At 40.2% G+C, this 20,833-nt stretch overlaps 5 protein-coding genes and 2 long non-coding RNA genes across 14 annotated transcripts in view; 4 read left to right on the forward strand and 3 right to left on the reverse strand.

Annotated features, from left to right (window-relative positions):
* The first annotated feature begins 87 nt into the window (after positions 1–87).
* On the forward strand, positions 88–1,017 carry LOC125503535. Its single transcript, XR_007280954.1, has 2 exons — positions 88–626; positions 685–1,017. It is a non-coding gene; the product is annotated as an uncharacterized LOC125503535 (long non-coding RNA).
* LOC109545311 (ralBP1-associated Eps domain-containing protein 1) lies at positions 1,014–4,681 on the reverse strand. 3 transcript variants are annotated; one of them, XM_019915924.2, is made up of 11 exons: positions 4,469–4,680; positions 3,832–4,095; positions 3,655–3,775; positions 3,435–3,600; positions 3,275–3,377; positions 3,028–3,220; positions 2,799–2,974; positions 2,532–2,743; positions 2,297–2,478; positions 2,137–2,239; positions 1,014–1,992 (listed from the first exon to the last, which is right to left on the reverse strand). In XM_019915924.2, exons 1-11 carry the CDS (start codon positions 4,616–4,618, stop codon positions 1,782–1,784), a joined length of 1,881 nt encoding a protein of 626 aa, XP_019771483.2. In that variant the 5' UTR covers positions 4,619–4,680; the 3' UTR covers positions 1,014–1,781. The 3 variants fall into 3 exon arrangements, with proteins under 3 accessions (XP_019771483.2, XP_019771482.2, XP_019771481.2); XM_019915923.2 differs by having other exon boundaries at positions 3,435–3,603; XM_019915922.2 differs by having other exon boundaries at positions 3,435–3,775; positions 4,469–4,681.
* Positions 4,682–4,789: 108 nt separating this feature from the next.
* Positions 4,790–5,641, forward strand: LOC109545314 (peptidyl-tRNA hydrolase ICT1, mitochondrial). Its single transcript, XM_019915931.2, has 3 exons — positions 4,790–5,041; positions 5,091–5,279; positions 5,324–5,641. The coding sequence occupies exons 1-3, from the start codon at positions 4,889–4,891 to the stop codon at positions 5,585–5,587; spliced, it is 606 nt and encodes a 201-aa protein (XP_019771490.1). The 5' UTR covers positions 4,790–4,888; the 3' UTR covers positions 5,588–5,641.
* LOC109545312 (putative RNA-binding protein Luc7-like 2) lies at positions 5,565–9,724 on the reverse strand. 3 transcript variants are annotated; one of them, XM_019915927.2, is made up of 8 exons: positions 9,524–9,722; positions 9,376–9,470; positions 8,583–8,633; positions 7,397–7,495; positions 7,099–7,317; positions 6,826–7,038; positions 6,559–6,767; positions 5,565–6,503 (listed from the first exon to the last, which is right to left on the reverse strand). In XM_019915927.2, the coding sequence occupies exons 4-8, from the start codon at positions 7,490–7,492 to the stop codon at positions 6,413–6,415; spliced, it is 828 nt and encodes a 275-aa protein (XP_019771486.1). In that variant the 5' UTR covers positions 7,493–7,495; positions 8,583–8,633; positions 9,376–9,470; positions 9,524–9,722; the 3' UTR covers positions 5,565–6,412. The 3 variants fall into 3 exon arrangements, with proteins under 3 accessions (XP_019771486.1, XP_019771485.1, XP_019771484.1); XM_019915926.2 differs by having other exon boundaries at positions 7,826–8,633; XM_019915925.2 differs by lacking the exon at positions 8,583–8,633 and having other exon boundaries at positions 9,524–9,724.
* Positions 9,725–9,807: 83 nt separating this feature from the next.
* Positions 9,808–11,402, forward strand: LOC109545313. 2 transcript variants are annotated; one of them, XM_019915928.2, is made up of 5 exons: positions 9,808–10,250; positions 10,319–10,594; positions 10,647–10,868; positions 10,918–11,154; positions 11,212–11,402. In XM_019915928.2, exons 1-5 carry the CDS (start codon positions 10,211–10,213, stop codon positions 11,370–11,372), a joined length of 936 nt encoding a protein of 311 aa, XP_019771487.1. In that variant the 5' UTR covers positions 9,808–10,210; the 3' UTR covers positions 11,373–11,402. The 2 variants fall into 2 exon arrangements, with proteins under 2 accessions (XP_019771487.1, XP_019771488.1); XM_019915929.2 differs by having other exon boundaries at positions 9,854–10,250; positions 10,332–10,594.
* Positions 11,403–11,687: 285 nt separating this feature from the next.
* LOC109545316 (nucleoside diphosphate kinase 6) lies at positions 11,688–12,463 on the reverse strand. The gene is made up of 3 exons (XM_019915932.2): positions 12,129–12,463; positions 11,918–12,078; positions 11,688–11,859 (listed from the first exon to the last, which is right to left on the reverse strand). Exons 1-3 carry the CDS (start codon positions 12,338–12,340, stop codon positions 11,711–11,713), a joined length of 522 nt encoding a protein of 173 aa, XP_019771491.1. The 5' UTR covers positions 12,341–12,463; the 3' UTR covers positions 11,688–11,710.
* A 264-nt stretch (positions 12,464–12,727) lies between these two features.
* LOC109545317 overlaps positions 12,728–20,833 on the forward strand; it is a 16,198-nt gene continuing 8,092 nt past the window's right edge. The window contains exons 1-2 of one of the 3 annotated variants that reach the window (XR_007280956.1): positions 12,728–13,442; positions 13,592–13,701. This is a non-coding gene — a long non-coding RNA (uncharacterized LOC109545317). The remainder of the gene's footprint in view (positions 13,443–13,591; positions 13,702–20,833) is intronic. The other 2 variants (XR_007280957.1, XR_002172656.2) reach the window with 2 other exon arrangements.

The raw sequence follows: 20,833 nt of genomic DNA on the forward strand, positions 1-20,833 counted from the left end.
CCAGAAATTTCCCTAAAAGTTCACTCTTGGATCGACCCTTGTAGATCGTGAAACAGGCCGATAATCGTCACGCTCAAATTCACCCCAGCTGACAAACATAAACCACCCCTAACTAGACGGTTTTGTCCTTGTTCCTTTGACGCAAACCCAAATCGCCCCGTCCCGTTTGCCCCTTTATGGGGCATAATTACTTTCTATTGTTAGACGCCTGCATATTGCTGAGGCATGTCTGAAAATAACCATCTGTACAATTTTAAATGTTTCGCTCCCAACGCACAGTTTGGCTTTATCTTCGACTGCACCGCAAGATAAAGCCTTAATTTCGGCTTCGCAATTATACGGAAATCGATATCAACCATCTGTGCTCAGTTCAGTCGCTTAATTGTTGTTGATTAGCTTCAATGAGAACCAGTCAGTAATTTCAGCGAGTATTCGGGATTTTTTTGGCGTTGAAAATATCCCATTCTTGTCTGTGAGCAGTTTTTGCAATAGTTTTGTGATAAGCCAGCTATGGTTCCTTTGGAGGATCATACATTTAATTTGCCACCGTTTAAAGGTCCACATTCAGCTAAAATGTGTTTCTACAGAGATTTTAAGCGAATGGGCGAGGAGATTGTGAATATACGGTAAGTGAAATTGAGATTTTTTACTCAAGTAGGGTGCTGAATTCAATCGGCGTTTTAGGATACTGGCCCAAGACGCTTTCAGGCACCAGTTGGAATGTCTATCCAATATGCCAGGCATGGAGATTAGTGAGGAAACTGTGAGAGAACTTAGGGCTTTAGCATACCAAGGCACTGATTTAAAGTACCACATACATTAAGGAAATTATTTTATATTGTTTAGGTGTTAGTTTCAAAGATTGCAATTGATCTAGTCAGTTTACAACATGCTTGTGTAATATTAATTATATTTTTCAACATTGTTTTTATCGGAATATTTGTATATTTAGAGCTCTACGCGGTTTTTTATTGCTGTAGTATTGAGTGTGTTTAAATAAAAAATATGTTAAATAGGTTTAACGTTATTTTATTCGAATTTAAAATACAGGGTCTATAAGTAGTCTAGATAGAACCTAGATCAATTTCTAAACAATAAACAAATAGAAAATTAACTACAGCTTTTACATAGTATGTAATAAAAATTGGTCAGATATAAAAAACAAAAACGCTGTCCTTAGATGGATCAATTTTTGGCTGAAAATTGCTTGTTTTTGTTCCAGTGTGAACTTTGAATTTACGTTTGCTTACAAAACTATAAATATATGCAAAAGCAAAAAATAATACTTGTATACATACAGCAACAATTTCAACAAAACCTTCAATATTCGCAGAAACGCAAAAGTGGTGATAATAATATACACATCTTAGAAAAATTAAATGAGAATCCTATATTATATAGATATACCTATGTATCACATAATTTTTTTAACGATTCCTTTAGAAACATATTTGAGACGCAATATTACGCTTTGCATTAAAATTTTGTCATAAACTTCAACTACTCAATTTAAAACACTTTTCTATGCAGTTTAAGTTGGAGAAAAATAGTCAAGCGCGTGTTAGTTTCTTGACTGTTCAATTACTGACTTAACTTTCATAGGTGGGAACCAGAAGGGCGCGAAAGGCAAAAATGAATAATTGACGAAAATAATCCAAATACCTCAAACCTAATGTTGGGAACAGCAATGATTTTTAATACTTGAATCTCCTTTTTGCTGGTTTGCTGTTGCCAACATTACCTTTCTTACAATCTATAACAACCGATCTACGTTACCTGGCTTAGTCTCCATTTTGCACCGCCTGGAGTTTCTCTAGTTTCACCCTCAATCGCATCTTTTCCTCCTTGATATCCGCTAATTCTTGGCTCAGTTCCTGACACGTTCGCAAAAGGGCAGTATTTTCGATCTGAAGCCGCTCGAACTCTTCCCACTGCTCCTCCTCGAGAGCGTCTAAAGGCGACTTATCACCGGAAGAAGATTTTCCCGGCTTCCTAAACAGCAAGAAAACTTTGAAGTTCTGCTACTTCAAATCCCGGAAAGGGGGCGACGCCCTAACCCGATCGGATTTCCATTAGCTTTAACCTTTCGGCCAGCTTCCACTAATGACAAAAACAAAAAACCTCTACATCACTTGCCTGTACACTTCGAAGGCGCCATGCTTCTTCGGAACATCCTCAGATGTGGCCTGCGCGAACAGTTTAGCCAGCAGCTTTTTCCTCTCGGCTTCATAAACATCACCTGCATACAAAAAACGGTTAATGATGCCCCAATAATGATGCCTCTCTAAGGCTTTACCGGGAAATATTGAATCATCTGGAACATTTTCGTATTGTTCAAACTTGCGGATGTTGGCAAAAGTGGCCTTGTCCTCCAACTGAACTCCATCGCCTTCAGAGCGCTGATTGAGCAACTTCTTCGGCGTGCTGTTGGGACTAACGCGCGGCGGCACCACCGGTGGCGGATTGGTTTTGGACAGCCTGAAGAATGATTGATTCAGGCTTGAAATTCTGATTGATTGCTAAATGCCTACTTGTTCAAATCCAACGAGGAACTTCGGCCGTGTGTTTTAAAGGGCCTGGGAGGAGGCGGCGGCGGTTTTTCCTTTTTGGGAGCCGGAAAAGCAGGCAGACTAACTGGCCCACCTTCTTCTGGGGGCGGCGGAATGGCCCCCAGTCCTCGAGGGTTGATTTTTTTGGGCTGCGGCCGTTGAATGGCACTGTTTTGTTGGACAGACAGTTGAACCTTTTAGAGCAACAATCCGCTAGAACTTTCGGCGAAACTGTCCCGAACCTGGTACCTGCAAATGGTTCCCTTCTGTCCTCTTGGGGCCGTTCAGGTCAATGGCATCGGGCACGTCCTCGTTTTGGGCAGCAGTCGCTGCTACCATTTCCGGCGTTAATCTTCTAGGCACCGGATGGCGAAGATCGGGATCGTTCTGGTCGATTTGAAAGTCGAAGTTAACCGGCTTTATGCCTGTAAGCGAGATTTAGATACAGGGAATTCTCGATGAGCGTTTGAGCATTGACCTGGCGACGAAACTGTCGAACTAGTGGGACTGTCCACGAATTTGGTCCATTCTTTGACTGCCTCCTTTCGCTGCGACAAAGCCGCAGGAACGAGATCGACGTCTGGACTGGGCGGCCGAGGGTTTTCCACTTTGGGGACCAAACTGGCTGGCAATGCATCAGGAATGGGGATTTTGTGCTTTCGGAGCACCACCTGCAAGCAGTTGCATTGCTAGGAGTTGAACACGTCAATGAGGTATAAACTGACCAAATGCATGGCCGTCAAGAACTCCTGAAGCGATAATGATCCGTCTTTAGTCACATCAGCGAGCTGCCATATCTTTCTTAGTTCCAGAACCGGCAATTGAGATCTGCAAAGATGGACAAGTTTTCATTGCAGTCCATTAGTGGAAGACAGTTTTTGTGACCTTTCAAAAAACGGTCTAGCTATGTGTCCAGGCAGTAAGGCGCTCGTGTTCTCTTGCAGCTTTTGAAACTGCTTAGTATAGTAGTCCCTTTGTTCGGAATTAATCGTCCAGACCTCCGTTGATACCTCTGTGTCATCGTCACTGCTGTGCTTATCCGATGACTCTTCTTCTAGAAGAAACAGCGGATTAAACAGTACCTGTTCACATCGATTTCCTTTACCTAGAAGTTGTCTTTGTTCCTCGGACACCAGGCCCTGCCAGGCCCAGTTTCTGTCCTGCACACTATTCGTTGGCGTCGGACTATCCGAAGCAGGACTGGAAACATCAGGCGAGAGTCGCACCTGCCGAAGCACAAAGCTTTAAATTTCACCTACGAATAAACTATCGGAAATCTCACTGTTTCACTCTCTGCTTCAGAGTCAGTGCTGATGGAATCAGTGTGATATTCCACGTCGTTTCTCAGCTCAATGAGATCAGCCACCGGCGACTCAGACTCTAAATTTCCCCAAGTGAATCTGGGTAACGGTATCTCCAGCTTGCTGGTGATCAGATCATTGCGAATGGGCAGGTTGGCCTGATAGGCTGCGACCAGCTTCAAGGCGGAAAAGAATTGCTTCTTGTTCAAGTAGCTGGTGCCTGGTATCCAGCATATTTCCGCAATCTGTATCAACAAGTCAGCTACAATCAAAAGCTATTCGCAAGATATGCGAGTGTGTTGGAGACCTTTAGATCTGAACCAGAGCAACTTCAAAAATTGCTATCAAATAATTCAGTGAGTGTTGAGTGCTAGCTTTAAGCGGCGATACCAAAAGCGCGTGAAACTTCAAGGAAATGCAGCAAATATGTGTTAAAGGCCCATGATTATTCCTGCTGGCTGAGCTGATATAACTCTGAGATGGAAACGCCTATTGATGCTTGCTTTTGGATACTAGCAAAAGTTTTAGGGGGCGAGCAGAGTTAAACAGCCACAAAAAGGGATATTAATATGGGAAACTGTTGGTAAACAAATCGAAATATCACACCTAAGCAATTACCTGGGCAATAATATCATCTGGAATATTTCCCGACTTGACTAGTTCGGTGGTACGATACAGGCTTGCTTTTCCCGACTTATCTTCGTCGCAACACAAAAATATATCCGAGAAATAGCGCTGGAACGTTTCGGACAGTTGCAGTTCATCCATTTTTTACATTTTTTGGATTTTTGACGTTTTTCACCCTTACGTCTTTCAGGTTAAGGGCACACTGCTCATCCATAATTCTACAATCAGATCAGGTGGAAGCTGTATCTTTGTTTGTTCAGCTATCTAAGGTAGAAAGAGACAAACCAAATTCCAGATTCGGTTTGCTCGAAAAGAAAAAAGAAGATCATTTATCCGCCTCCCTAACCATTTTTTTATGTCATAATAACTTTTAAAATCTGGATTTCTGTGCAAGTTTATACAAATAAAACAATGACTGGCATCGGGAAACTCACTTCTCTACTGCACTCAGTTAAACATGCCCCAGCTTTCAAGTGCTCCAGTGTAAACCACAGTTACAAAAGTGCAATTTGCTTGGAGAAGCTGCACCCTCAAAGTAGCTTGAAACTTACTACACCCACCAAGGTACGTGTAAAATAATACTCATTTCCCAATGCACTTTGTGGCTTTTTAGCCCGCAACATCCCAAACGCCAGACTTTGATGGTTATATTCCTTTGGACCAATTGGAAATCACTTACAGTCGCAGCTCAGGCCCGGGGGGCCAAAACGTAAACAAAGTGAACACGAAGGTTGATGTGAGATTCCATCCCAACTCAGCCAAGTGGCTGAGCGATAAAGTCAAGACGAAACTCCTGGAAAAAGTAAATATGCCCTCCCAATTAACTCAGCTACATGGTAATTTCAGTTTCAGTCAAAGCTGACCAAAGAAGGCCACTTAGTGTTCCGTTCGGAACTCACGAGACACCAGCAGTTAAACTTGGCGGACTGTCTAGAAAAGCTTAGAAAGTGCATTAGAGATTCTCTGCAGGAAAAGCCAGAACCATCAGAGGAAACTCTGGACAGAATAAGGAGGAGAATGGAAAGAGCCAACAAGGAAAGACTAGCTGAGAAAAGGTTCAACGGTATGATTAAAGCAGAGAAACAGATTCTCAATAACATACAGTTGTAAAGTTTATTTCGTAAGAATAAACATTTTCAGTTAGAAGTCTAACACGAGAAAGTCCTTTGCCTTTTTAATAAATTTTACTTAAGTTCCTTTGAAAATTTGTGAGTTTTGTACTTCAGACTTCAATCTAAACAAAAATTTCCATTAAATCTACAATGTGTCCTACAAAAGAGCTTAAACATCCTGGTCGCATGCAGAAAAATTTATTGGAACACCATAATCAACACAACTTCTAATAATCTATCTACAAACCCAAACTAATCTTACACGTAACAATGTATTATTTCATATGCATTGAATATCTCTTAACAATTTCTCTTTGTACTTCCCTCTCATGTTTAATTAGATATAGAGTTTAAGTAATGAACTAGTGCAATTGTGGACCTTTCTGACGATGTTAATGCTTTCATTTTCTTAGCTGTTTGGTGAGTCTTACGAAAATCTTCATTTTCACAGCTATAAAACTTATAAACGTTGCAGATAATTCATATTATAATACGATTTACAAAAACCAGAACGTTTGTAATGTATTAATCAATTTGATAAATTAATAACCGTCTTCATTTGCGGGTTATTTACAACATTACCTAAAATATATGCACTGCTAATTAGCAAGCAGTTAAGGAAAAGCAATGAATATACACGGTTCAATGTACAAACGCGATGTTTGCCAAACCGGAACTTGCGGCATGTTTTAGAATCAAATTCCGGTTTGACAAAAAAAGATAAGCATTGTTGAAGTTAGGGACAACATAAAATTCTGGTTTATAACGTTACTATTTGTAATTATTCCAATCGAAAGTTAAGTGCATCAAACAACATTCCTATCTATTCTCGTTCCCTATCGCGCTTTTTGTCGCTTGAGCCCGAGCGGTGAGACCTGCGACTTCTGTCGCGGCTCTTAGATCGGGATCGCCTCCTAAAACAGCACAACGATGGTTACCCAGTACTTTCAACCTAATCGTAATTAATACCTTTCCCTGTCCTTGTCGCGATCCTTCCTTTCCTTGTCCCGGTTATCGCGTCTCTCTCTGGATTTGGATCTGTGTCTTCTGGATCTTCTATCCAGTTCTCTACCACCCACATAGTGTTCTCTGTACCGCCTTCCCGAAAATCCTTCATCATCTCTGTCTTTGTCCTTAAAAGCTTTCTTCCGTTCATCTTTGCGTTTGTCAGCGGTTTTCTATAAAAAACAAAATCAGGTCAAGACCCTTAATATCATCACACAACTGAAAACCCACTTCTAAGTCCATGAGTTTCTCCCGAATTTTGATGAATCCTAGATGCAGCTTTCCACCAAAATGGTCAGCCAATCGTCTATCATTATCGTGTATTCCTAGATAAGCTGAGCACACTTCGCAAACTCTCAACTTTTGCTGTTGATAACTGCTTGCAGGCATCGAATTTCTGTACTCTTGCTCAGCTTCAAGCTTTTTCTTCCGCAAATCATCGACCTAAAGGACACAATTTAATCATCGAAGAACGGGTAGCAAAACAAATCGCTGCTCACTGACCTCTTCCATCAACTTCATGCTTTCATCAACAAAACCTTCAGCGCCTAGTTGTTCAGCTTTGGCCAGCTTTTGACCGATCTGTTCCTGAAGTTCGTGAACACTATTGGCTTTGACTGCCACTTCAGCCGATAGTTCTTCCTGAGTTTCAGCCAGTCGTTGCTTAGCTGCCTCAGTTCTTCGGTCACAGTCGCTAATAAACGCTTGCAAGTGTTCCATTGCCTGAAAGTTATTTATTTAGCAGCGAAAAGAAAATATTGAATCCGTGGAATGATTGTATAGAAGGTTTAGAGTTGCTTACATCCAAGTCGTAGAAGTGATCCTTGCTTTTCTGGGCATTTTCGAAATCTGCACGTAAAGCCAAATCGTGAATCTTCGGACACTCGCCCAAGTCCATACGCTGCCAAACAAAGAAAATTAGGAAATAATTTTAACATGTAACTACAAGCCACTCTATACATTTTCAGACAAAATCTCGAAGGATACACGAAGGTATAATTTTTGATTTCCATTGTTTTACATGAACACAGCAAGAACAAGCCTTGTTCAAATCAACTAAGTTTTGTGTGAAGGTTGAGAAACGTGAATTAGAGACTCGTTGGGTAAATGCTAGATATTATTTCCGTTTCGTTGCATAGGAAATTAAGTTGTGATGTTCTTACTGTGAACTTGACACTGGTTGTAAATACTTAATAAAAACTAACAAATATTAAATAGTTCATAAACTTACAAGGTTTTGCTACTCCACTCAGATTTTTCTCGTAAATTGACAAATTTGGCGAATTTTCAATTGAAACTGCTGGACCAATAACGATTTTTAATACTCACAAAAATTGGTCATACGAATCCTAGACGCCGTTATCGTAAAAAAAATCATACTCACAGTATCAAGAAAACCGTGCGGATGAATTGCGCTCTTTATGTATGTATGTAGCAGATACGTTCGCAGGCTTGATTTTCTGTTGAGGAATTTTTACTTACCAAAAATTTGCTCAGAATAAGGTTAGCGGCGAAGTATTACTACTAATATACCAAGACTTACCAAAACCAGTGGCTTATCTGTTGATGAATGAAATATTGATAAAAACCAGTACTCAGAGGTTTTTTTTATAAATTAAAGTGGAGAAGAAAAGGAATAGTTTTTTGTTTCCGAAAACACCAACTAATTGCTTAGTTTTTTTGGAAACTTGCTAATTGGCCACAAATTAATTTTAGTAAGTTTTCCAAAGCGGGTTTAAAATTGTTCGCACTTGCGTCTATAAAACAGAATTTAAATTCTGGCAATTATCAATATTGTCGCTGATTTCTACTTTGGTTAAATCTCGGTCTATTTCGATAAAGGATCAAGGCAGGAGCGGTGTCGCCATTGAAGTTTTATAAAAATAGCTCAAACTGATTTTGCCCAAAAGCAGAAAAATGTAAAATTTTACTATAAGTATCCACAATAGCCTAAAAATTGATCTTTATACGTACGTCAATGTACTTACATACAAAACTAACACCTATTTTCCTCATCTTTTAATAGATATTTGAAGTTTCTGAAAATACAGTGCATCGTATTAGTGTCCCGAAGAAAATCATTAAGTGGATTCAGAGTTTTTTATACATGGTTGATTGAATAAACAAATTCATTACCTACACTAAATCGCTATAAAATACAGTCAGTTCACGATAAAAGCTAGAAATGTATTCATTCTAAAATAAATATTTTGATTATTTAGTTCTATTTAATATAGAGAGTGTCGTAAAGGTGCGGCACATTAGGCGGTTTTTTCATTCAATGATTGAAAATATTGAGAAAAAAGCATCTTCAGACATTTTTCTTCAATATGTTGTAGTCCTTTTACAGCCTGTGTCCCATACGATGATACGAAAGTGTTTCTATTGGTCGGAGATCTGTCAATTCGTTAGCCCTCGGAAGAACTGACAGATCTCCAACCAATAGAAACACTTTCGTATCATCGTATGGGACAGAGGCTTTAAAAGGACTACAACATATTAAAGACATCGTATGAACAGATGCATGGGACACGGCTTTTGACGTTAAATGTGGGCATAATCAGTTTCTTTCATCGTGAACACTGTAATTGGTTCGTTCATTTGACTGGTTCGAATTGGATGACATCAATGCTTCGACTAATCTACAACATACGTCTTTGGAGGGTGATTAGGAACAAAACAAACATGAAAGCAATCCCCCCGCTTAGCTAGAACCAGGGACATGAACGAACCAGACATTTCATAACCACCTACTTAGCTTTGCACCAAAATTGAACTCACCGTAGACGAGAGGATTTCGTGAGGACAACAGCTCAACAGAAAGGATTTACATACTTTGGGGTCGTTGTATTTCACGTGAAACTTGTTATTTTCTCCTGTGGAACAGCTTGGTCAGAAAATCAATATTGCACTGAAGGCAACCACTTACCGTTTCGTCCAGTACCCATAAGCTGGTCCAGCATTGCTCGCATTTGATCGTGAGCCGACATGATCTGCAATTTCAGATTCAAACCAGCAACTGGAATTCCAGTCGTCACCACTTTTCAGCCTTTTTCCAATGCACGATACGAAAAATGGCGACTTGTACTGCGACAATGCGCAACGTCAACCGACAACGTCACTTGATTACATTGCATTGATGCCAGATTTTCGGATCGTTGCTTAGGGGATTTTTGTTTGCTTACTAGTCAGACAGAGATAGAATCCTTAGATCCCATAGATGTAAAAAGAGTGAGTGAGAGCTTGTTTAAACTACAAAAAACCCACATAACCTATACCACAAAACTGGTACAAAAACATTGGAAATGTTGAAAATACAAACATTTATGTTGAACGAGACTAAACTGGTTGAATGGAAACTTTCAATGATTGCTGTTGTTTGCTTACATTCGCCTCCACTCTATTGATGTTTCCTTCCAGAAAATCAGCCCCTTGAATTTTTAATGTCATTAAGCCTGAATGTGGACTGATTATTGCTTATTGCCAGGTGATATTCGGGGTACTTTCATTGTTGATCATAGCAGTCTTAAACCAGTAATGTTAAATTTTTACGTCGCTGTCAGATACCCCTAAAATACTTGGTGATTTTCAAAATTAGTAAACCCCATGAACCAGTATGTATTCTACGACTTTGAGGGGCGTTTTCCCCGAACCAAGTGAGTGAACAACGCTTAGATCGGGCAGCTTTTCTAGCGTCCCTTTGATCAAATCATTTCAATTCCAGAACCTGTTTATAGGCGAAATTTCATTAAGGAGAATGTAAAGTCCATAAAGCAAATGCAAGGCATCCTGCAGGAAGCAGGCGTAATCCAGCCGCGCAAACGGTCCATTCAGGGTAGATACAGAAACGTCCCCCAACTGAGCCAGTCGAGGGAAAGTACGGCGAGTCGGAGTCTAGGAAATTTGACTAAAACTGATGCAAAATCGCAAGCCACTGAGGCGAAGCCGCCTCCAAAACAGCCCACTAGCATCAGGCCTCAACCGCATAAAGCAGCCAAAGGTTGACCACATCCCCCATACTAAATCCAGCCCTAATTGCCGCGTTCTTCTAGTGAAACAGCCAAAGAGAAGAGACATTTCAACGCCAGAAGACAATGGAAGACTCACCCATCGGGGCATGCAAACCGAGAGGGAAGAAGACATGTCCCGCTTGTACGACACAGGCGTTATCAAGTACCCCAGCCCGAGCGCACTATCGCATGCGAAAAAACCAATCCAAGGCGGCCAAGGAGATCAGCCTCAAGCAGGCCTAAGTGAGGATCTGGAGAATCTAAGTGAGTTATTATTGAACCGCAACACCTAAACTCACTTATGAAGCGTTAGCTTTTGAGGACAAGGACTTTATCAAGGAGAACAAAACCATTAAGACTAAGCCTCCCAAGCAAAGCCCTGTGAAGGTCTTAGCCCAGGCGCCCCCGAGCTACCAACGCGGGGTTGTTCCCAAATATTTGCGGGATCGAAAGGACGACGCGCCTGTTGAGACTGATGCTGACTGTCCACCTGGGCACATTCTCTTGCCTGAAGAGGAGAGGAAGGAAACGTTAAGGGTGCTAAGACAAAGTGCGTGAACTCTCAAGAACTCTGCAAATATAATTTAATTATTTATTCTATCTGTAGGTTACGCGGATAGAATACAAGAACTGAACATGATGCCCGTCAGGAATGATACCCTGAAAATGAAGAAAAGGAAAATGGACATTGAGGAGGAATTGAAGAGGATCGATGGCGGCATCAAAGTGTTTCAAAGACCGAAAGTGTATGTTAAAATAAATGCTTAAAGCGCGTGTCAATAAATATATCAAAGCGCAGTTTTGGGACATTCTATTAGGAAGCTGTGATTTGAAAACAAAAGTATTTTTATAGGTGACTTGATGAAAGGCGCTTGGTAAATTTAAATCGTGCATTTGTTAAATGAATTGAGAATGTGCCTGATATTGTAGTTATTTTATTTAGTACAAAAACGCTTCATTCTAAAGCTCCTCAGCTGGGATGGAGCGTAAACGCGCATAGAGTGTCCATTTTTTGACTATTATTCGGGAGAATGGCGACTGATTTTTAATTTTTGTGAGTCCAACTGGAAATAAAAACAACTATTTATTGAGTCACTTTGGTCGATCTAATGAGAGTCAACTGAATGCACAAATTCATCGGATGAAAACTTTAGCTGGGAGCAGCGAAATTTTGCCTCTTCCTCCCTGAACCATTTGTCGTAGTCAAATTCTGGAAAAAACACCCCGATCTCCCTTCGAGCTGTTTCCGGCGAATCTAGAACCGATAAAATTTAATGCGATTGCCAAAAACGCTGTGATGTATCCACATGCACCTGAGCCGTGTGTGGCATTCCGGGTGTCCGACAGGCCGTATTTGCCTCTGATGGTATCAGGAGCCTCAAACTGAGACCTGTACACCTTCGTGGGCCCCATCAGGCTTCTCCAGTCTTTAATGGCGTTTTCCTTGGCTAGTATGTACAAGTCTGACGCTCCACTGTAAACGATAGCAAATATAGCAGCTTTCTGTGGCTGCAAGCTTTTTACCTAGTCATAAAGGTCACTAATCTGTTGTAAAAAAACTTGTGCTTGTGCTCCTCGTAGAAATACTGAGCTTCTTCCAGTGAGATCGGTTTCCTTTTGGATCTGACTACTTTGAAGCTGGACTTCAGGATTACATTTTGGATGCCCTTCAAGGAGGTCGGGTTTTTTATTATATGGGGCTTGATAATTGCCAGAGTGAGCTGAAGCAGGGCCATTCCAGTAAGATAAAGGAGCTCAATTCATCCCCGAACTCTCTCACATCTTTTATGCAATGTTTTTGAATTTCGTTTGACTGGTTACTTTCTAACCTCGTTTAGTTGGCGATGTTGCCTTTATTATGTCGGATTGTAACAAAGAGGGGGGATAATATGAAAATATTTTTTAGTTTATACTGATTTCGTAGATGCTTTCCGGAATTTTAGCTAAATATTGGCGCATTTATTTGTGCGTTTTTAAGCAATAAGCAAAACTGCTAATTTTCTGCTAGCAAAGGAGTAATTACGCTCTGGGTTCGGAGAAAGAGAGCGCGATAGAACAGAAGAGAATTGCCACCAATGAGTTTTATGGTTGGCAGTAAATATTTTTTAGTTGGTATGGTTGGTTTATTGACAGTAGTTACAAACTTAAAAAAATGGGTTTGAAAAACATACCAAAAGTACTTACTTAGCACATTAAAGTAAATTTGCTTCAATGCTAACTCTCAACATTTGAGTGATTCATTGCAGGCATTTGAGAAAAAAATTGACTTACCAGTTTGAAAACGCCATTTTTTGTTTTTTGACACAAAGGTGACTGCGTAATGGCGAATGGAACAGCCACGCGTAAGTTGCTCCATAAGTTTGCAAAAAATCACCAAAAAGTCGCGTCTGTGTTCGCAAAAGTGTATATTTCTGGAAAGGGGAAGATTTCCTTCACCGATTCGTAGTAATTTCGCGACCGCGAGCGCGGTGTTACTCAAGAAACGCGCCTTTTGTATTTGTGAAGTTTCTGACGTCTTCCTAACAAGGATTCACCCTGCCATAAAGTTTTCAAGAGTATTTTTGGACTGTTTGAACCCACATTTGGACCAAGTAATACCCAAAAACTACATTAGATAAGGCAAACTGCAACACGCCCTGTATATTGGTTGCGTTACTTTGAAAATAAATTTCGGGACACATTCCTTGTGGCTCGAGGACAGTTTACACGTTGAAAAAACATTTGAAAAATGGCCAGAGCAGTACACGAGCGCATTGCTGTTATTGTTGACCTGATTCTCAAAGTGTTCCAGACACACGTACAGGCCAATTGAATCTGAACTATTTGATACGTTATAAGGTTGCTGGAACCGAATTTGTTTTCAATTAATTTTGCATTGTAATTAGCGCACGTGTGACAAGTTCACATACCGTGCTGGCTACAAAATAGGCCACTGTGGAACCTGGTTTCAACCACTAATTACTTTTTCTAATTGATATTTTTTTTAGGTGGTGGGACCCATAGATTAACTAAGTGGGACCGGTGGGTACCATTGGACTCTGCTCCAGTGAATTAATTCCATAGATTGCCTCACATCAGATGTCAGCTTCCTTCAGAGGTACATTATTATAGTAGTTCAACACAGTTGTATAAAGTCTGTTGTTTAACGCATTAAACAAACATGTTTTTTCCATGTTTGGCTCACGCTGTCCAATCGAGTCAGCCTCTATCAACCACCACACTATACGTTTATAGAATTCAAATTGGTTACGATTGTTTCGCACAGATGTCGCTGGCCGTTCTAGTAGGACTTAGCGAACCTGCGAGTCGCGCTTGAAAAGCAATTTTATAATAAAAAATGTTTTTGGGGCGCTGAAAAGCAAATTAAAAAATATCGCACTTTTATCCCCAAGGCGCCCTAAGAGCCTCCGGAGGTTGGCATTGTTCTTCAAAATACTTTTGCCGTCGTTCAATATTTTTCGAATTGTGGCAAAAACAGACACTTTTAAAATAACCCTAAACAAAATTGAAAGTTCTGACTGGTTGCCAACATTTCGGTTTGAGTATTTAAATTCCCGTTTATCTAATACCAGTTTTGATGGGTCCCAGTTGTTCTGTTGGCTTGTACAATCAAAGATTCAACTACTTAATTATTTTTTCTTTTCGGTATTTATTTTCAACGGCCATTAATCAACAATTATTGCTATTCCGCAGTTGGCAACCGTTCATCCTTATGGGAATCAACACGCTAGTGTTGATAAATAAATATAATTTATTTTTGAAAAAAAAATGATGAGATGACACAGACACGTTGTCCACACGATTGCCACATACATACATTGATTATGATGATTATAGGTGTAAATATGTGTTTGCTTTTCGCGTAGGTCAAAGGTTTCTGATGTAAGCACGTACAGGTCTCGATGCGTGTTAATCTCAGACAGGCACACAAGTGCAGGTTTCGGGAGTGTTCACCGATCAAAGCCTCCTTCTGGCTGTGCCTGAGATTAACACACATCGAGATATCGTGCTTAAGTCAAATTGGAGCAAAACATTGTACTGTACACATTGTAAAAGTGACACTAAAATTTGAAAATTCCCATTGGGACACCTACATCAGGTCTATAACTTAAAACCGGCCGACGAGTTCGCTTAGCATAAAAATGCTTTTGTCGCAGCGCAGTTTATCACCATATAAAAGTGGTTTATCTCAGCTTAAATGGCTCCTGTCGTCGCCCTTAGAACAAATGCGACTAGGTGGACCAAATGGGACTCGCAAACCCTTTACGATCGCGCAATGTAATTTTGTCAAAAAACTCGTTTACGTGAAGCGGTTATGTTCCCGCCTATAGGCGATAAAGAAACTATAAAACCAAAAGTGTTGTTCTATGTGGAAGTAGGGGCGGCAATTTCTCTCGGTGAATATGTACTGGAAATACTGCAGTGAGCAGAGTAACGTTGGGTTAATTTGATAACGCCTGGGCTGCGAGATAAGCGAGCAAACGGTGGTGCAGAAAATTGCGTTTTGTCCCATGTGGAGATTGGGAGCAGATTGAGCTTTATTATCCCTTGGCACATTTTTATGACCGTTATGCTAACGTACAGTGGCCGTAAAATTTCATGATTATAAAATATTGCATCACACTTAACAAGCACACAGCATCATTTTCCCGAAATTTATACCCGCAATAAGCTATGCATGAATCAAAATGAATGTTCAAAAAAATGAATGTTCTCTCCTCATTTTTCGAATGGCTATTTAGTCGTTCTCATCTGCATGGTGCCCTCCCAGCACGATTTTCAATAAACGGCCCCTTCGGGATTGATGTTTTTGCGTATTCCTCGCACCAGCCCCATTTAAAATACACCGTTTGTATATTTTGCTTTAGACTTTACGATGTCGTAAAAGTTTTAATATTGCATAACATTGCTTAACAGCGTGGATTTAACGCCCTGCTTCATTTCTCATTTATACACGGAAGCGTTAGCAGCATGTTTGAATAGGGGCTCGAACCGGGCTGCTCTTGACACGAACATGAAATTTGCCCCAATCATGGACAAATACGCTTGAGGCTGTTTAGACTAACGGCGCAAAACGCTGACTTGTTACTAAGCCATGGATCTGTTGACGAATCCGCCCGATATTCTGCATCCTAAATCTACATCGGTTCTATTATCTAACGCTGTTTCCATTCCTGTATATTTGCCCATATCGAGAACTACTTTTGGGCAATTTTGTCTAGTCATCAACTCCCAGCCTCTAAGGCGAACAATTTGATGAGATAAAGATGAGACTTTCAGGGTTTTCAGGACCGAGTGTTCACTTAGGCGTGGTGAAGAAAAGAGCGTGCACTTAGGTGAAGTTTCCATTTCTTCAGCTGCGTTTCAAGCGCCCAAAAGCCATAGTTTAGAGTTTTTTAATCGAAAATATCAGGGTTTTGAGAGCCAGTCTGTGTCGAAGCTTACGAATTTTTAAAGAGTCGCGTGCAGTTGAGCGGAAGCTTCTTTTTGTTCACCTGCGCTTACAGATCGAGCGAAAATCAAATTTAACTGCGATTCAAATGAAATTTTCAGGATTTTCAGGGCCAAGTATCAGCTATAGGGTGTCCCAGTTTCAAACTGCCAGCCGCTCTGACTGGCAAGTTAAGAATTTTTAAGTAAAAGCGTGCAGTTGAAAAAAACGCCTTTGATTCTGCCCGCGCTTAGAAATCAGATTGTTTCGCAATTTAAGTAGAACTTTGGCAATCGTTAGAGCCATCCATGTGTGTGCTAGACGGTCTGCAAGTGTTAATTTGCCAGCTTCGCTGGATTTAAAGTTACAGATTTTTGAAAAAGGCGTTCAGTTGATCGCTCAGTCATCCGCTTATTTACCTACCTGCGTCTACCGAGCGCTCAAAAATCCGATTTTGGTGCAATGCATGTGAAACTTTGCAACAAACTTTGACAAACATGCAAATGAGTTTTCATCTGCGCGTTAAAGACGCGATAAAATCGGTCTTTCATGCGACGTGAGTGAAACTCTCAGGCTTTTCAGAGTCGAGTGTGTTCTATAAGGTGGGCAACTTCCAAGTTGTTGCCCGCTTTGAATGAGAAGATACGAATTTTTGAAAAAGGAGCGCACAATTGGGCAAAAACTGCGACTTTGTCCTTCTGAGCATTTCGATTCATTGATTAAACTGTCTATAGCTTGGGAGCCTCTAAAAGGATATTTTTTTCTGTACCAACAAAAAAGGGTTTTACTAGAATTTTCCAACCAACAAGAGGCAAACTAAGAGCGCAAAAACCGCAAATTGACCGAACTCCACCACAAAGTTATGCCCTCAGCGTGGCAAAAAAGCAACAGTCAAGTAATAAAGCCCGTGTCGCATGCATCCGTTTGTACGATGATACGATGGTACGAAAGTGTTTCTATTGGTTGGAGATCTGTCAATTCGTCCGTCGTCGTATGACGTGGTCGTATGACGTGGACGAATTGACAGATCTCCAACCAATAGAAACACTTTCGTACCATCGTATCATCGTACAAACGGATGCATGCGACACGGGCTTTAGGCCCAATGGGACAAACGATTTGTTTCACCAACCTCTTTATGTGCTCTTTAGAGTCAGTAAGCAATTAAGAGTTAAATTCAAATTTATTTTGCTATTAACTGGTTTTAGTGCCATGTATAAATCATAAAAGCAACGGAGGTTTTGATTCCTGAAATGTCCCCTCATAAAGGCGTCACATTCCGTAAGAACCCTAGTAGTAACATTTAGATTTACTAGCTCACTAAAAAGTTTTTACGAGCACAAATAAAGGATCGGCAACTGACCCCCGCATGCAATAGTTGCATACATAAAGTCCAAAAGGAGGGAGCCGAAATCTAATTTTGTCAAATTGAATGGAAAAAACTCGTAAAATCCACTCTGTAGTCCATTGTTGGAGCTTGTTTTCCAGCTCTCGATTATCTCTCTGGCAGATTGGAGCTTTACGGTTTTATGTGTTTCTATGTGAAAAAAGTTCCCGTTTTCATTGGAGGAAAAGTTTACTTCTTGGGACCCGCACACTATTCGACACTGTGAAACGAAAATAGATTTTTACTGCCGAATGAAAAACATGCTACTTTGCCAAATTGGGCTCATTTTGATCGTCGAGTGACTGTGGGAAACTTTTCGGGCAATCGAATAACTTTCCTGCTTTTCTCCGAAAGCCAAAGCGGCCTTCGCATTTATATTTGCTTTTTCCACATTTGACTTTAACTTTCTTTTAACCTCAACCGCCCCAATTGTTGGGTGTTTGAACTAAGCAAATCGTGATCAAGTGGTCAACTATTTATTGTCTGGTGGGTTTTTCGGGCTTTAGGTCGTGGGGAACACAATTTCTTTCCGACGTTTCGCCAGCACGAGTGACCTGCATGTTCAGAAGTGGTTTGCTCAAGCTTTTTCAAAGACCACGAAAACCTAACTGTTTTCCTATTGCATTTGGCCTTCTTGCATGTTTTAACTCTCCAGAGCATCTGCCCAGTTTTCAATTTTTTTGTTATATAATCAGAACGCGTGCATTCAAGGCTTTCGCCGTTTTTAAACCGAAGCCTCTATTTTTAAAGTTCCGCATTTCATTGAATTGATCGAGTTTTTCGCATTTAGAAATCCTCGTTCTAGAGACGAAATGTCACAAAACTTACAACTAGGAAGAACTTTCTCAAACATATTGGACGTTTTTCTGGCACTATGGATGTTTTGGTTATCACACGACAAGGCCAAAAAACAGGAATTGCCTGGACGATTTATGCGCCAAGTTGAAAAACGATTTTTACCTCGGCGATGCCGTTTTCGAACGATCATCCTTTGCTTTAATGGACTAACATCTTCAGGCTCTTCAGATTAACGAAGTGACTTCAACGCACCAACAGTATTTTGCATTAAGAAACGTGATTGTTTGATGAATGACCGAAAATATTTGTTAAAACTTAGTTTAATGGAAAGATTTTTTTTTGGTAAAATTGAGCCTTAATCTCGATGGCTCGTCTCTGCTAAATACTCCATTTGTTCGATTTTTCCTCCTCCAGCCGGTTTTCGCTCCCGATATTGAAACGTTCAACTAATTTACACGTTTTCATGAAATTCCACTTTCAGCGTCCACAATATCTGGACATAAAGTGATGAAAAGCCTTCGAACGCAGTTGAATGAATGTGTATAATTTTTTCCGAATAAATAATGCGGCCTGAGTGCAACCCACGCCCTTTCACCGAGCCACTGAGACCAAAGCAAATAATGAAAAATCCAAGGCGCATAAATCCTTATTCTATTCCTGATTTTTTCGTCACACCCCAGGACCGTTTAGGGCTATAAATTGAAAAAAGGCGTAACATTTTATTGTTCTATGCCAAGACGGTGAAAATAAATCGCACCGAAAGGCGTCGTAAACCAGACTTAGGTTCTTTGTGCGTGCAGGGTTTCTGGGAGGCAGGGAAAGGTCAGGAGGAGGAGGAGGAGGAGACGGTCCAATTTACCAAAAGCGTTTAATACCTCAAAGTACAGCCTCATTCGTCAGGCTTTCATTACTTTTTATCGCCTTTTGGTTGATTAGACTTAAAAGCGGCCCTTTTCGCACAATAAGTGCACACTTTTTTACACACTTTTTGTTAGTGTGGAATTTAATTTGGCATTAAAACCTGAATAACTACTGTACCTTTAACCTCTAGCCGCTACCTAAGGATATGAACGAAAAAAAAACTCGTTTAATTAACAGGTTGTTAGATTAATAAAGCCAGAGCAGTTTTTGCTGGTAAACAGCGTAAACTGTGAATAGCGCACATAACATATCCATAGTATGAGAGTGCGTTAGTTAAGTTGGTCTGTTGTATAAATAGTGCGAAACAATGCTACGTATGTTTTCACTGTTTTCGACACGTGGATTAATTAGCGAACAGTTCGAGCCCTTGACTTGAAAGAAGCTGCCTGTTTTTTCCCAATTATATGTTACTTGTAAATTTAGAAAAGTTTGCAGCTAGCGGAAACAACAACGGTGTTTTTCTGATTTTTGCGGAAAATAAAAATCGATTTTCGTTTTCTAACTATATTAGTTCTTCAAGGATTTCTGCGTTGCCAGTTAGCAGTTTTTGTCAGCGAACTCGAGCGAAAATCTTCATGTTCCAGTTTCAGATTACTTGTCCGTTGTATAAAGTGTGTGTCAGTTGAAGAGCTTCAATTTAACGGAAGATGGAACATTTCCAATTGATACAAACTGCTCTATATAGCGAGAAACGTCAAATAAAGACTCGACTTTCGTTTTTTCTGTGAGTGGGTTGACAAATTTCCGTTGCTTTTCACATGGTTACGTCCAATCAAAAGCGACTTTATATTCGACGCGTCCTGCTTTAAAGATATAATAAATACAAATAAAAATCCGTGATATAGCAAAACACGTCTATCACATTACAGCCATATTACACGCTTGAATGTTCTAAATTGCAGTTCGCATCAATCATATTGATGCGTGTACTTTTCGAAACATTGTCCTCTGCTAGTCGTAGTTATAAAATAGTAAAGAATGCATTTTACGTTATTGACGGATTGAATTTTGCCCGTCATCCGCATGAAGAATGATGGTGGAAAATTTATTATGTTATAAATCGCCCATTTAGTTAAAGTAATTGCTTTAAAGTTAGAGGCGATTTTTTCACAGTGCTTAGCAGGATTGATTCCTTAACTATAAATTGCCTTTTTCAATGCGATTACCATCAGGAGCACTTATAGAATTGTAATTTCTCCTCAGGATATAAAAGCTGATGTATCAGTTAAAGGACACACCCTATCTTCATGTCCATTATCAATGTCAATTCCATTTGAAATGTTCAGCAGAGAACTGAGGCAAATGCGTTATTAAATCAAATGAAAGAAAAGTGTGTCGATCGCCAGGCAAACGCACGGTGCATGAAAATAATAATAATAAATTAGTTTCGCGTGGAGTTTTTGAGCGGTTAAGTTCAGATTGAACAGACGTACGGTATAGATGGGGCCTATCGATGGGGCCTATCGTTTAAATTCTTCCAAATTCCAACCAGCAGCCAGATATGTTTTTGTCATTCTTCGTTTCCCAGTTTTCTTCTCTTGACTCAGTTCTTTATTGCAAAACTTTTTTATTCTCTCATTATTCCCGCTTTTTTTTGGGCCGTCGTTCGGTAGAATTTCTTCATGACGTTTCGCAAGCACGAGTGGCTTGCATCTTCAGAAGTGGTTTGCTTGAACGCTTACACTGTTCTCA

The sequence above is a fragment of the Dendroctonus ponderosae genome, unplaced genomic scaffold, assembly GCF_020466585.1.
Source record: "Dendroctonus ponderosae isolate FM_Combo_2020 unplaced genomic scaffold, Dpon_F_20191213v2 Dpon_F_20191213_2, whole genome shotgun sequence".
Lineage (NCBI taxonomy): Eukaryota > Metazoa > Arthropoda > Insecta > Coleoptera > Curculionidae > Dendroctonus > Dendroctonus ponderosae.